The 12,381-nt window shown below is 43.1% G+C and overlaps 2 protein-coding genes across 4 annotated transcripts in view; one reads left to right on the forward strand and one right to left on the reverse strand.

The window, feature by feature from the left end:
* Positions 1 to 12,381, forward strand: part of Dock1 (dedicator of cytokinesis 1) — a 503,515-nt gene that overhangs the window by 207,599 nt on the left and 283,535 nt on the right. For both annotated transcript variants that reach the window (XM_021220215.2, XM_021220207.2), the window contains exon 27: positions 1,178 to 1,273. In XM_021220215.2, coding sequence (XP_021075874.1) covers positions 1,178 to 1,273 — 96 coding nt within the window. The remainder of the gene's footprint in view (positions 1 to 1,177; positions 1,274 to 12,381) is intronic.
* Positions 6,986 to 12,381, reverse strand: part of Insyn2a (inhibitory synaptic factor 2A) — a 56,061-nt gene continuing 50,665 nt past the window's right edge. Inside the window, exon 4 of one of the 2 annotated variants that reach the window (XM_021220226.1) lies at positions 6,986 to 9,702. In XM_021220226.1, coding sequence (XP_021075885.1) covers positions 9,519 to 9,702 — 184 coding nt within the window. In that variant the 3' untranslated portion in view covers positions 6,986 to 9,518. The remainder of the gene's footprint in view (positions 9,703 to 12,381) is intronic. The other variant, XM_029539021.1, reaches the window with a different exon arrangement.

A 12,381-nucleotide genomic window follows, 5' to 3' on the forward strand; every position in this document is an offset into this window, starting at 1 on the left:
AATTTCTTACTTTTTTTCTTGCTTTCGCTAAAGACCTGATAAGAGTCAACTAAAGGAGGAGAGGTTAATTTTGGCTCACAGTTCAGAGGCTCTAGAACACTGAGGCAGGGAAAGAGGGAACAGGAGGTCTGGGCCAGTGTCTAGCTGTAGCTACAGGAGGCTGCTTGCTTCCATTTGGGCAAATCTAGAAGCAGAAGAAGGGGATGGGTGGGTGTTGGTGTTGATGTGACTTTCTCCTTTTCCCCTTTTATTCAGTCCTTTTATTGACTCCACCTCGTGAGCTACTGCCACCCATACTCAGAGTGTGTCTTACCCTCTCAGCTAATCCTCCATGGAAAGCTAATCAAAGCTTTAGCTTACTAATGCCCTAGGTGTTCCTTAATCCAGTAAAGTTGACAGTGATGATTAGCTATCCCATTCTGCCTGGTTTGTGCTCAATGGATCAGATACAACCTTTGCTGGATTTTGAGGTACCTTCCTCAGAGGCATGGTCCTTGCCCAAGGCTTGGATGTCTTCCCCAGGCCCAGCCCCAGTGCTCCCAGGACAGGCCCTTTGCATTTCTCAGAGGAAAGCCAGGGCCAAGAGGTTGTAGGGCAACCTCAAGAAAGAGCATTTGACTACTCAGAGATTGCTCAGGTGCCTGCCTACTCAAGCCACATGCGTGGGAGAGAATCCACATCCCATTTCACATTAAACAAGGGAATAAATTCTCCCCATGGCACTGTGAATTTTAGATAATTTGCTGCCCTGATACTAAAACATTCTGTTTCGTGCGGCAGTTAAGTTATCGGGATGTGACACGCAGAGCAGTCGGCGTTGTTATCTGCCTGCCTTCCGTTTACAGATGGCCAAGCGTCTCTGGAAGACTAATTGGCGGTCTCACCAGGGATCATAAACATTATATTGTTTAAATGGATTTGCTCTTAGTTTTAAGGTTTGGTTAAATTAATTTGCCACGATTATGTAACAAATTATCATTAATGGGCTATAATTAATAAAAGGCCTCGAGTTTTCTTCAGGAAGGCATTTGCCTTTGACAAAGACCATTTTTCATCTCGTTAAGGCTTCTAATTGATTGACTCTGTACAGAGCAACTGGGTTCGGTGACAAGTGCTTGGGCTTGGGGGACCATGATGGTCTGTGCTCTTGGCTTTTATCGGCATCTCTTCCCTCCAGGGACCGACTCAGAGGCACGTCCAGATCATCATGGAGAAGCTGCTCAGGACTGTGAACAGGACGGTCATTTCCATGGGGCGGGATTCTGAGCTCATTGTAAGTGCCCAGAGACACACACTGTAGCTTCCCAAGTGTTCCCCACACACCAGTCACACTGCTCCTCTCCTGTCCACTGGGACATGAACTTTCTTTCTCAAAGGGAGCATGTGATTGAGAAACAGTCTGTTCTGATTTCCCATAGTTCTAGAAGCATCTGTCGGGGAAGAGGTTCCCATTGTGTCAGAGACAATAACACTTGGTGCTGGGATTCTTGTCAGTCCCACTGTTTTGTCAACGATGTGTGTTTTCTTCTAAGACTTCACTCTTCTTGTGGGTTCTCTCTTTGTATTTATGTTAAAAGTGCTTTTGATAGCATTTTATGAAGCACCTTAAAAGGTAATTGAGGTAATCTACTTTAGCAATTTTATTGTCTGCTAAATGCATTCTAGTTGTTTCTCTCCCAATGGGTCATTACTTGTGGAAAACCATTTATTTCAAGAACATTCTATCGGATTTCAATGGTCACTGTCATTTTAACTCCGTGTCATGGTGGCTGGTGTGCAGAATGTGTCATCTCTATCCCCCAAAATGGTTTCATCTGGTTACATTTGGCCTGAGGCCCACATGTGCTTTCTCATTAGCACTTCATTTTATCAAATGCACATCAGTTTAGCTATCCTTGCTGGATGGCCTGTCAGCAGAGGGAAAAACAAAAACATACAAACAAACAAAACTCTTCCATAATAGAACAAAAGCTTTTGTAGTCTTCCACCCACCAGCAGTAAAGGCATATTGGTCCGCATTGGTGTGTGACCCTGATCCTTTCCACATGTTCAGTTAGAGAACCAATGGGGAGAAGTTGACTGTTGGTTGAACAACCACCCTAGCCTGGGGTCTGTGTCCCTGTCTACAGGCTTCACAACTGGAGGTATCATGTGGGTGAAGTAGGTAGGTGGGTAACTCAGAATGTGGATCGTAGCCCCAAGACGTACTGGGTCTCTTCCTGTCTAATGCAACTGTGCACTTGTCTCTGACTTGCAGACCATGCCATGTTCAGATTTTCCTTGACTAGGGATATATCATTTAAGTTTGGGCTATCATAGGTATGAAGTAGGAAATAACAGGCTTCCATGTGAATTGGCTGTCATTTAAGTTGGCTTTTCCAGCATTGAACTCTTGATGTCTTCTTACTGTGACTTTCTCAGGGACTGGGAACATCCTGTGTGTTAGCACTCAGTGAAGACTGAGCCCCATAAACAAGATTGGGGGTTGGCTCCAGTGCACCTGGGGGCTCCCCTGCAATCGGGCTCTAGTGCACTTTGTACACACTTGCATGGGAACTTGGAAAGTGCCTCCCTATAGAATGGATGGAGTATGGCTTGCAGCCAAAGCAAGCATCATGCTGTTCTGCTGTAACCCTTCTTAGAATAAGTTAGCTTGAAGGCTGGTGCTGACATGGTGGCGCTCAGGGGCTTTCAGGTCCTGCCAAAGCTTCACCATCTGAATAGGGTCCAACTGGTGGGTTGGTGTAAATCCAAGGAGTCTGATAAAGTAGCCTTGCCTCTGTCTAAGGTGGAGGGTTAGCGTCCGGTTTGGGAGGGAGCCTGTTTTCTGTTTCTGGTTAGGGAGACAGTACTGTTGTGTCTGGTTAAGGGAATAACAGTTCTGTTTCTGCTTAGAGAACATGGTCCTTCCTTTAGTTAAGGGCACATAGCCTTGACTAGTTGGACACTAACTGAGCTTCATTTTTTTTTTTTTTTTTGGTGTTTCAAGACAGGGTTTCTCTGTATAGCCCTGGCTGTCCTGGAACTCACTTTGTAGACCAGGCTGGCCTCAAACCCAGAAATCCGCTTGCCTCTGCCCCGAGTGCTGGGATTAAAGGTGTGCGCCACCACGCCCGGCTCTGAGCTTCATTCTTTTAAAGAGCTGTAATCTCTTGGTGCATGATCCGTGACTAGCATGTCGTTTTGGATGTGAGTGATTGTGTAGAATGCACAAAACTTTATAAAGGGAAGAGTGTGGTCAGCGTGTCTCTCAGAGTGTGGGGTCTCAGACTCTTTGAAAGGTTTTCCCTGATTCCTAATGACAACCACAGCGAGTTCTTAGTGGCTGCTTGAGGTGGGCACTTACTAATGTCTTGGAAGAGTCTTGTTTATGGCTCCTTCCATCCGACCCCCACTGCCTAAACAATACAGAACATTGGAACCTGGTCTGTTTGTGGTTCCTGGTTCTAGTGCCAGTTTGTCTCGGCCTCTGCCATGAGACCAAGGGGGAATACTGATTGCTGTGGTCTATGTCAGCTAGTATCAATGTATGAAAGCGCCTTTCTGGTTTCTGCCCTACATGTAGGCAGCAGCCTTACAAAATAAGTCCTCTTCTATCTCTATGTTGCTTCATTTCCATAAGACATATGCTACAGTCTTCTGCAGGCAAAATCCAGATGTTGAGTTGATGCTGATTTTTGTGATGGGTTAGTGTCCAAGCTTGGAGAAGCCCTTGTATTCTAAGGTCCACATAGCAGTCCCCTTTAAATGAACTCTTTAATATTCTTAATGTGGGTATGAAATAAGGGCCTCCACTAGGCCTTCTCATCTGTACCACATCCACATGAAGTAGGCATCAGAGGCTCAAGCCACTGTCTGGGAGTGAGGAAGCTTGGGAAACTGTCATATCTAGGCCCACTCCCCATATTCCTGACTGTAGCAGAGGTCTCCAAAAGTCAAAGGGGGATTGAGATCTTAAGCCAGCTTCCCCCATTTCTGAACAACTGGGATATTTACAAAAAAAGAATCAAAGACTTTCTTTTGAATTTGCTTTATAAAAGCAAGCTGTCATGGAAGAAATCACAAACGGAAATGTGAATGAGCTGTAATTATTTAATAAGCGATGACAGTGTGGAGATGTATTGGGAAGGATATCGGCCATTTAAAATGTGAATTGTTGACAAATGTGTCTGTCAGTCATCTGCCATCCTCAAGTCCCCTCTCAGCTGTTTGCAGAACAGAGGGGCCACAGAACTCCTGAGTGTGTGTCACCTTGGCATTACAGTCTGTACCAGCTGGGGATGCATGCATTAACTTAATGCTACCCTATTGCTCTGTGAATTTAGATTAGCAGGGGATCTTCACAAAAGCATCCCTGACAAGGGGGACAAAAGCCTCATCAGTGGGTTCTCTGGGTGGAAACAGAGCAGAAAATGGTTTAGAGATCTGTTGTACTCAAGCTGCACCACTCCATTGTGCCCCAGAGGTTTCCATCTTCTTGGGCTACTCATTTTGCATAACTGTAGTGGAAATTGTATAACTATGAATCAGCTGGGAAGGTATAACTGGTGGCTCAAAATGGAATTTTTAAAATAGAAGTTATTAAAAGAAAACATCCCGACTAGATGTGTTTCATTAGAAGACTTATTCCGTGACATTGTCAAAGTTAGTACTGAGAATGGGTTTGCTTTTTCCACTGGGGGCGGATTTATTAGGTATTCAGTCTCTGTCTGGGTTAGGAGTGGCCAAGCTGCCACAGACACTGCACAGCCACTTTTATCCACATCTGCAGTGTTTTTATATAAGTGCTACTTTGCACTTTGTCATGTGGCATTTGTTTAAGTAGATTGTATTTGAAGTGACCACGGGAATGCATTTCCTACGCGAGAAAATATTTCTTGATCCTAACTGTCATCATTAAGATCAATCTGTAAGTTAACTAATAAAATATAAACAAAGCACTTGGCAGCTGTCGAATGGAGAACATATAGATGCTGAAAACAGGCTATGCTATAACCCTACTATTGAATTAAAATGACTTTTAAACCCCTGCCCCACTTAGAAATTAAGACAAACCCTTAAGTACCAAGAAAGCAAGTATGAAGGATGGGTCTGTCCTTAGACATCTGTGGCCACAACCACATGAAACAGGTGGAAGGGGTACAAAGTCACCATCAGAGACTCTTGAGTGGCACATTCAGTTTTGCACTGGGTCTGACTTTACATTCATTGTATTTGTCTGTTCCTCTTGGAAGCCTGTCTAGACTCCCAGAATTAGAGCATCCCTATCCAGGATGTGTGATATTATGCAAGGACAGTGATTTTTTTTTTAAAGAAGTGACCAGATCAGCCATTTGGTGTGAACTGGAGCTACTCACAAGCATCTTCCATGGGATAAGCCAGAGAACAATGATTAATAAGCAGGGATGTTCCTATTCCTGCTGCATTAGTTGGTTGCTTCTTTCAAATGATTGGACTTCCATTCTGATAACGAGTCCTTTAAAGATGTAATTGGGTGAGGGCAATGTCTATAGAGTTTTCTTTGGCCTGGGTACACACGAGAAGACTGAAAATTACCAACTCACTTAGGCAGAGATGTGAGCCTTTCCTGAGGAGAGAGTCCCCTGGGCAGTTCTCAGGGATGGGGAAAGTCTGTCTGGATTGTCCCTGCCTGTGACCTTGGGAGCCTCTGCCTCACTGGACTCAGTCTTGGACAAAGTTCAGTACTTGTTGTAGGACATGGATAAGAGCAGAGTGTTTGACAGGGGAGGGGCTATTTTGGCAAGGGATTCCCTAGCATCTGAGGTTATCTATAAGAGCCTGTGATGCTTCTGCAGGAGAGGAAGGCACTACTTATAAATGTTACCTAGGGGAGGAGTGCCATTTCACTACGTCTTAACATAATTTTATCACCAATATATTACTTCCCTTTCTTAACATAATTTTATCACCAATATATTACTTCCCTTTCTATGAGCTTTGGTGTTGAAGTTGGTGTTTTCTTGAAGTTAAAGTATCGATGTGCTTTTAAAATTCCTTAGTGTAAAAAAATCAAATCTTCATTTCTAGGAATAATGTATTATAGTTACTTCAAATGGAAGGAACTTGACTTTTGAATACAAGCATCACTCCAGCTGGACAACTATTGGTGGCCTTCAGAATTTCATCCTATTGTCTGCATAGTGTGAGCAATGACTTTACAAGTTCATTTATATTTAGTGCTGGCAGGAGGATCCTTCTTGCTTTTTCATATTGCTGAGTCCTGGGGTTTTGTTTTTTACCCCCACAAAGTTGCTCTGCTTACAGCAGAGGAGATAAAAATCATGTCTTTGTCTGTGTGAAATTCTTGCATGCTCACACCACACTGTGGAAGTACCTTATATTAAAATTACTAAGGTTTTTAAAAGTTAATGTGTAGCTTTCCCATGACCTATGACTTTCCATAACACATGCTACCCATTATGGCTTGATTCGTTTACATTAATTCACAAAACTAAATGACATTTTTGGTATTTGTGTTATATAGCTATTTGTCTTCCAATAAGTGAATTGGCTTCATACTTATCTGAGGCCAAAGATATGAAAGATAAGAGATATGGGTGAGGGAACCTGTTGCTGTAGTCTTGAGCTAACATCACACCCATGAAGCTGCCTCCACTGGTGGTAACTGTGTCAGATAAAAACAGCCTATTAAATCAGCCCACCAATGTGTGGGGATTTATATACCCTGGTGAGCGGCTAATAGATGCTGTGGTGAGGTTCATGGTCCTTTGCTTCTCTTTGTAGCTTACTTCTATGCAAGGAAACAAGCCAAACTTTCATCTGGGTCAGAGGTGGGCATATAGGGATCACTGAGTACACATGATAGTCTCATCCTTTTGAACCTCACCAGAGTGCCTTCTAGACCAAGTATCTATCCATTATTATTTTCTTAGATTCCTCCTCTCCCCACCCATCCCCCCATACAGAGTCCGAGAAAGAAATTTGGTAGCCACACAAAACATTACCTTTGTTTTTTTTATTTAAAAATTAATAAATATTTAATGACAAGTATAATAATTTACTCTCTATACGTAATGCCATGTGTACATCTACATAGAAGGGGACACTGAATTTTTTACTTAGTTTTGTATGAAATTTTTGAGTTCAATCTTTTCCAGGAGAAGGGTCATCCTCTGTCATTGGCAAATTGTGATTCAGCTATGAAATGAGCTTGCCAATATATTTTGTTTCCAGTTTGGGGAGATGCTTTTTCTTTTGAGGAAGAATTGGTTTATCTTCAGAGTTTCATTTCTGGTCCTCACATGTCCAATCTTTTTATTTGGGGCCCTAGCCTGGTTGGAAACATTGACGTCACAGGTAATCAGTCACATATGCTCCCATGGAGACAGATGTGCAGCACAGATGTGCAGCACTGGACAGAAAGCTGCTGAACCCTTCCTTTCACTCGTTGAGAACATGGGATTCTTCAAACACAGGAAGAGAAAACTGTGAACATTTTTATAACATCAGTTAAAAACAGTATAAAAACATGAAACACGTGTTTAAAGTTTAGTATGAATGAAACAATTGCACTTCCTTCAAGGTACCGGATCAGCTTGGTCAGGGCTCTTCTCCCACAGGCCTGTTTACTGCTCTTCTACAGAATTGTATTCTTGTAGAGTACTTCCACATAGGCATGTGTCTTCGTGCATGTATGTGTGTGCACAAGTGTGTTTTGCATGTGTGTGTACATGGCTTGTGCGTGCATGTATACACGCACATGCCCTTACATTTTAAATTAAGCATACCTCTAGTGTGGTTTGAGTAGTCCCCAAAGAGTATTCACATAAAATATTCTTTTAGCTTTTTTTCTTTTACAGCTTGTTGTGTAACTCAAATGTTTAGAACTAAATGAAATTCTTCAGTCCAGAGGACAAGCATGTGGTGAGCCTTAGCTCTTACCCATCAAAAGAAGGTCATGACCTTCTCCCAAAATTTTGCCACTGCCAGTTTGCAGTCTGATCTGCCAGGCTGCCATCAGCATCAGTTCCAGCTGAAAGTGCTGGACTAATACTGAAGACTAGGGTTTTCTGGTATGCTTACAAACTATTCAAAACGTTAAGTTATACGAAAAGGGGGGAAAAAGGCAAAGAAAGACTCCTACTTCCTACATGAGAAGCAGAACACTGAGAGATGTCATTAATGCCCAGGAGGAGTTTGGTTTCTGTCAAAAAGATACTTGTAAAGGCGCAAAGAAATGAGCAGAAAAACAGGGGTGGAGGTTCACGTTGTCACATGAAATCAAGAGAGAACTCTTAATTATACGGCAAATTTTTAAAAATGCCTAAAACCATCTGATTCACAGCTTTCCCCTAAGTATGCCATTTAATACAATTTCCTGATAGGCTAAATGGAGACAATGGTAAGTTTGGGCATTGGTAGCAGCTAAAGGAAACACGAAGTTTCTGCGATGGTCAGATCTCACACAGTAGTGACAAAGCATAAAGAACTGTATAAAATACCTGGCTGCACACTCGCTTGGGGATAAAGAGCATCTCTGGGGATTGAGCTAAAAAAAAAAAAAAAAAAAAAAAAAAAAAAAAAAAAAAAAAAAAAAAAGAACCAGCGCTTTCTGCTGCAGCCTAGGCACCCGTGATTTATAGGTAACTATATTACCCATTGTGTATCTCTGACTGTTTCCCAATTCTTGCCAGATTCATCACTTGGCCTTTGGGTACCCAAAGAATAAAAACAAGATCTAAGAAAGCTTAGTGTCCAGGAGCTCTGACCCTGTCAGCTTGCAATGATTGAAGGCATATCATGACTTGGGGTGGCGGTGGGGGTGGGGGTGGTTCCTGTCTGCTGGCCATTTGGAAAATGAACAGTAAACATGTCGTCCATCTGGAGATGAAGAGGGTTCTAAATCTGTGGTGTCAATTTGACACTGAGATGTGGTCACTTGGCTTAGCGCTACAGCACACAAAGGCAGATATACATAGAGTCACATTTTTCGAGATTATTCATGGTCTCCGACCACTTGAAAAAAATTGTGCTTTCTCCGGAATTGAATGTGCTGAAAACTGCACTCGCCCCTGCTTATTTCATAATGAAAGGTAAAAATGAAGTCCTTTGCCAACACAAGGCTTGCTCTCTCTTCTCATTTAAAAAATAATAATAATAAAGAGCCAAAAATAATGAGAAGTTCTACTGTCTACAAAGACAGCCTGCCATATGGAACACTGGCATCTTGATACTCATTCTTAGGTAAGGGGGCGCTGTCAGGGGGTTAGAGTTTTTCCTTATCTTTGACTACGTAAGTTTTATTTCAGACTTTATACCCCATACCAGTGAACTGCAAAGGACAGCTGGCAAGGGGTGACAGTCACTCCTTGCTGCTGATTATCTGTTGGTGCGAAGGCCTTTTTGGTACGCAGGGCGAGAAGCAGGGAGCACGCGTTGGCACCGCAGTTCCCTTGATCCTATCCGATTCGGAAAAGGACTCACTTAAATCCCAGTGGGTTTAAAAGACGGTCTGGGTCTTCTTGAGCCCACGAGTCTTAAAGAAACCAGAGTTTCCACCTGCCATGCTTTTTGGACTCAGTTTTGGATTTTTGCTTGGGCGTGGAGGAGTGAGTCTCCTGAGTGTAAGGCGAAGGGATGACCTGAGTTTCCTCGACAGGGTGCAGTTTTCTCAGCACAGGCTGCAGTTTGTCTTCTTGTTGCTTAAAATCCAGCTCCACACTAGAAAGATAGAACACAGGGTTAATGTATGGCCCTAAGAGATCCCGTGACTTCCTATCAGGGCTTTGTCATTCAGAATAGACTTATTGTAGAACTGCACTGTTCAATATTAAACAGGTAACCAGATCTTTACTATCAAGCACTGTGATCTATTCCAGATTGACTCATTTTCTTTGGAAAAAATAAGTTACTTTCTCAGGCAAGCCTCAGTAAAGAAAGGGCTTGCCATGCAAGCATGAAGATGTGAGTTCCACCCTCAGCTCCCACTTAAGAGCCATGTGTGGTGGTGTATGTCTATAATTCTAGGGCTGGGTACGGGGCAGAGTCTGGGCAGTTCTCTGGAGCTCATTAGCCAGCCAACCTGCCAATCAATGAGCTCTGGGTTCCGAGAGAAACCTGCCTCAAAAAGTAAGCTGCCGATCAAACAGGGGCTACTCTCACAGCTGATTCTCTCTCTCCTGGCAGCTGACATTTGCCAATAGCTCATCAGTTAGGGGAAGGACTTTGTAGCCACGTCTCTTGTTCATGCTGGGACTTTGTGTGGCTTAAGTTTACACAAAGACTGTACATGTTGTCTCAGTGGCTGTGAGTTCATATGTGTGGCTGCCCCTGTTGAACAAAGAGGATGTTTCCTTGTATTGCCTGCCTCTGGCTCTTAGACTCTTCACGATGCCTCACCCTCAGTGACCCCTGAGCCTTGGGAGGTAGTCCACACATCCAAGAAGAAATGGACAACACTAATTGGTCTTGATGTGTTGGGGGCGGGGGAAAGGTGAGCTTTCAAAGTAGAAGTGAGAGGATTTAGAGTAGGGGGGGTGATTATGATAAAATGCATTATTCAGAATTCTCAAGTTATTAATAAAAATGAAATTTAAAATATAATTGAGAGCTATGGAGGCAGATGTGTGACTTCTGGCCTCCACAGACACACATGTGTGCACATGACCAGAAGACCATGTACATGCACCATACACACAGAAGTTAAATCGAAGTCCATTATGTATCTGTTGCCACAGAAAAAATGCGAAAGTCAGATTGAACACACTATTTATCCTGAATTGTCCACATGGACATCATGCAAATTAGCTAGCCACAAACACGGGGAGAGGCAGAAGTTATCACGTGCACATGCATGACAGACACGCTTGCAGTGCATCAGGCTGTGTGTTCCCATGCAACCACCTCCTAGCAGAGAAGCCTGTTGGCTGGCACTGCCCTGAATCCTTGACTTGGGCTTGCCATCCTGCAAAGTTGTACTTGTCTGAAACATTCTTGTGGACCACAGCTAGGCGAGGGCCCTAGGGAGGACTCCTGTGTTTATCACTTCAGCTCTACTGAAAGGCTTCTGTTGTTATCAAGCACAGCTTCCCAGGAAGCAGCATAGATAGTGTTTGGTCAAAACAATACAAGATTGTAATTACACCCTGGGAGCAGGAGTGTGCAAGGATGTTTGTGTTATAAAGATAAGATTGGAGATGTGTTTCAAAATATACACTGCTCCTTAGGAGGATGCTGTGAGGAATGCTGTCAGTGTGCTGGAGTTGTTATTCATGTCTTTGGGAAGGATGATGGTCTGCTAGAATCTGCTCCTAATGGATCCCCTGGCCCCCCGTGTTTCTGTGATGGTGTGACACTGGAGAGCCTCTCTTCCCATCACCTGCTTTTTAGATCATGTGGTTTGGACTAGGTCTCTGGAGTCTTCCACTCTCTTCTCTCACTTTATACAGACGCCAGACTAAATGTCAGTAGACTTCAGTGACTGTTCATAACATTCTGTAGCCAGGGGGACCATCCGTGAACCATCATCTATAAGCACAAAAGCCTATCCATTTAGAGAACCATTAATCCCAGCCAAATTCTGACATTTTAGAAACACAAGCCAGCAAAGCCGTATTATCTGGAGTCTTAAAAATTAGTTCAAGCCTATTGAATGGGCCAGTTTACGATTTCTGAATTCCATACACCATTTTCCTTATTGTCAAAAGCAGTACTATCACTGAGGTTTTTTTATTTTTAATTTCAAGAAAAGTTAATGGCTATTCTCCCGTTTTTCCATAAGAAGCCTTATATTCACTTATTTTTAAGAACATTGAGCGTATCCGTGTCTATGTGTACGAGCATGCACACATGCACACATGCATGTGCTTGGACGGCACAGCAGGTGTGGCAGCAGCAGACACCTTTCAGGAATCTGTTGAAATCCTCTCTGAGACAGATTCTAGTTCCAGAAAGTAGAGTTGAAGCTCATGTGTCACCTATCTAGAATGTGTGGCAGTAGAGGCAAGGCCCCTCCTATGGACAGCTGTGCAAAGTGCAAACCTTAGGAGATTCTGAGCCTGTGACGTCCCAGCCCGTCTGGGCTGTGGTACCTGAGGAAGCGGTAGATCCTGTCTTGGTTCAGGAGTCTGAGGAGCAGGGCTGAGTTAATTCCTGCATCATCAGGGACCTTCCATTGACTCCAGTTCAAGGAATGATAATTGCTGTTTTACCAATTTCTAGAAAGAACACATTCTCAGACATACAAGTCTGTGAAAGACCATTTTACTATTAGTGAATAGTTTCCATATTAATTTGTTCTTACTGTTGTGTGTTGACTGCAGATTTTACCATGGAGTCTGGTACTAATTTAAAAAAGAAAAAAAAAAGCATTAGAGAATTCTCAGTCTGGATGCTTAGGCA

The sequence above is a fragment of the Mus pahari genome, chromosome 1, assembly GCF_900095145.1.
Source record: "Mus pahari chromosome 1, PAHARI_EIJ_v1.1, whole genome shotgun sequence".
Classification (NCBI taxonomy): domain Eukaryota; kingdom Metazoa; phylum Chordata; class Mammalia; order Rodentia; family Muridae; genus Mus; species Mus pahari.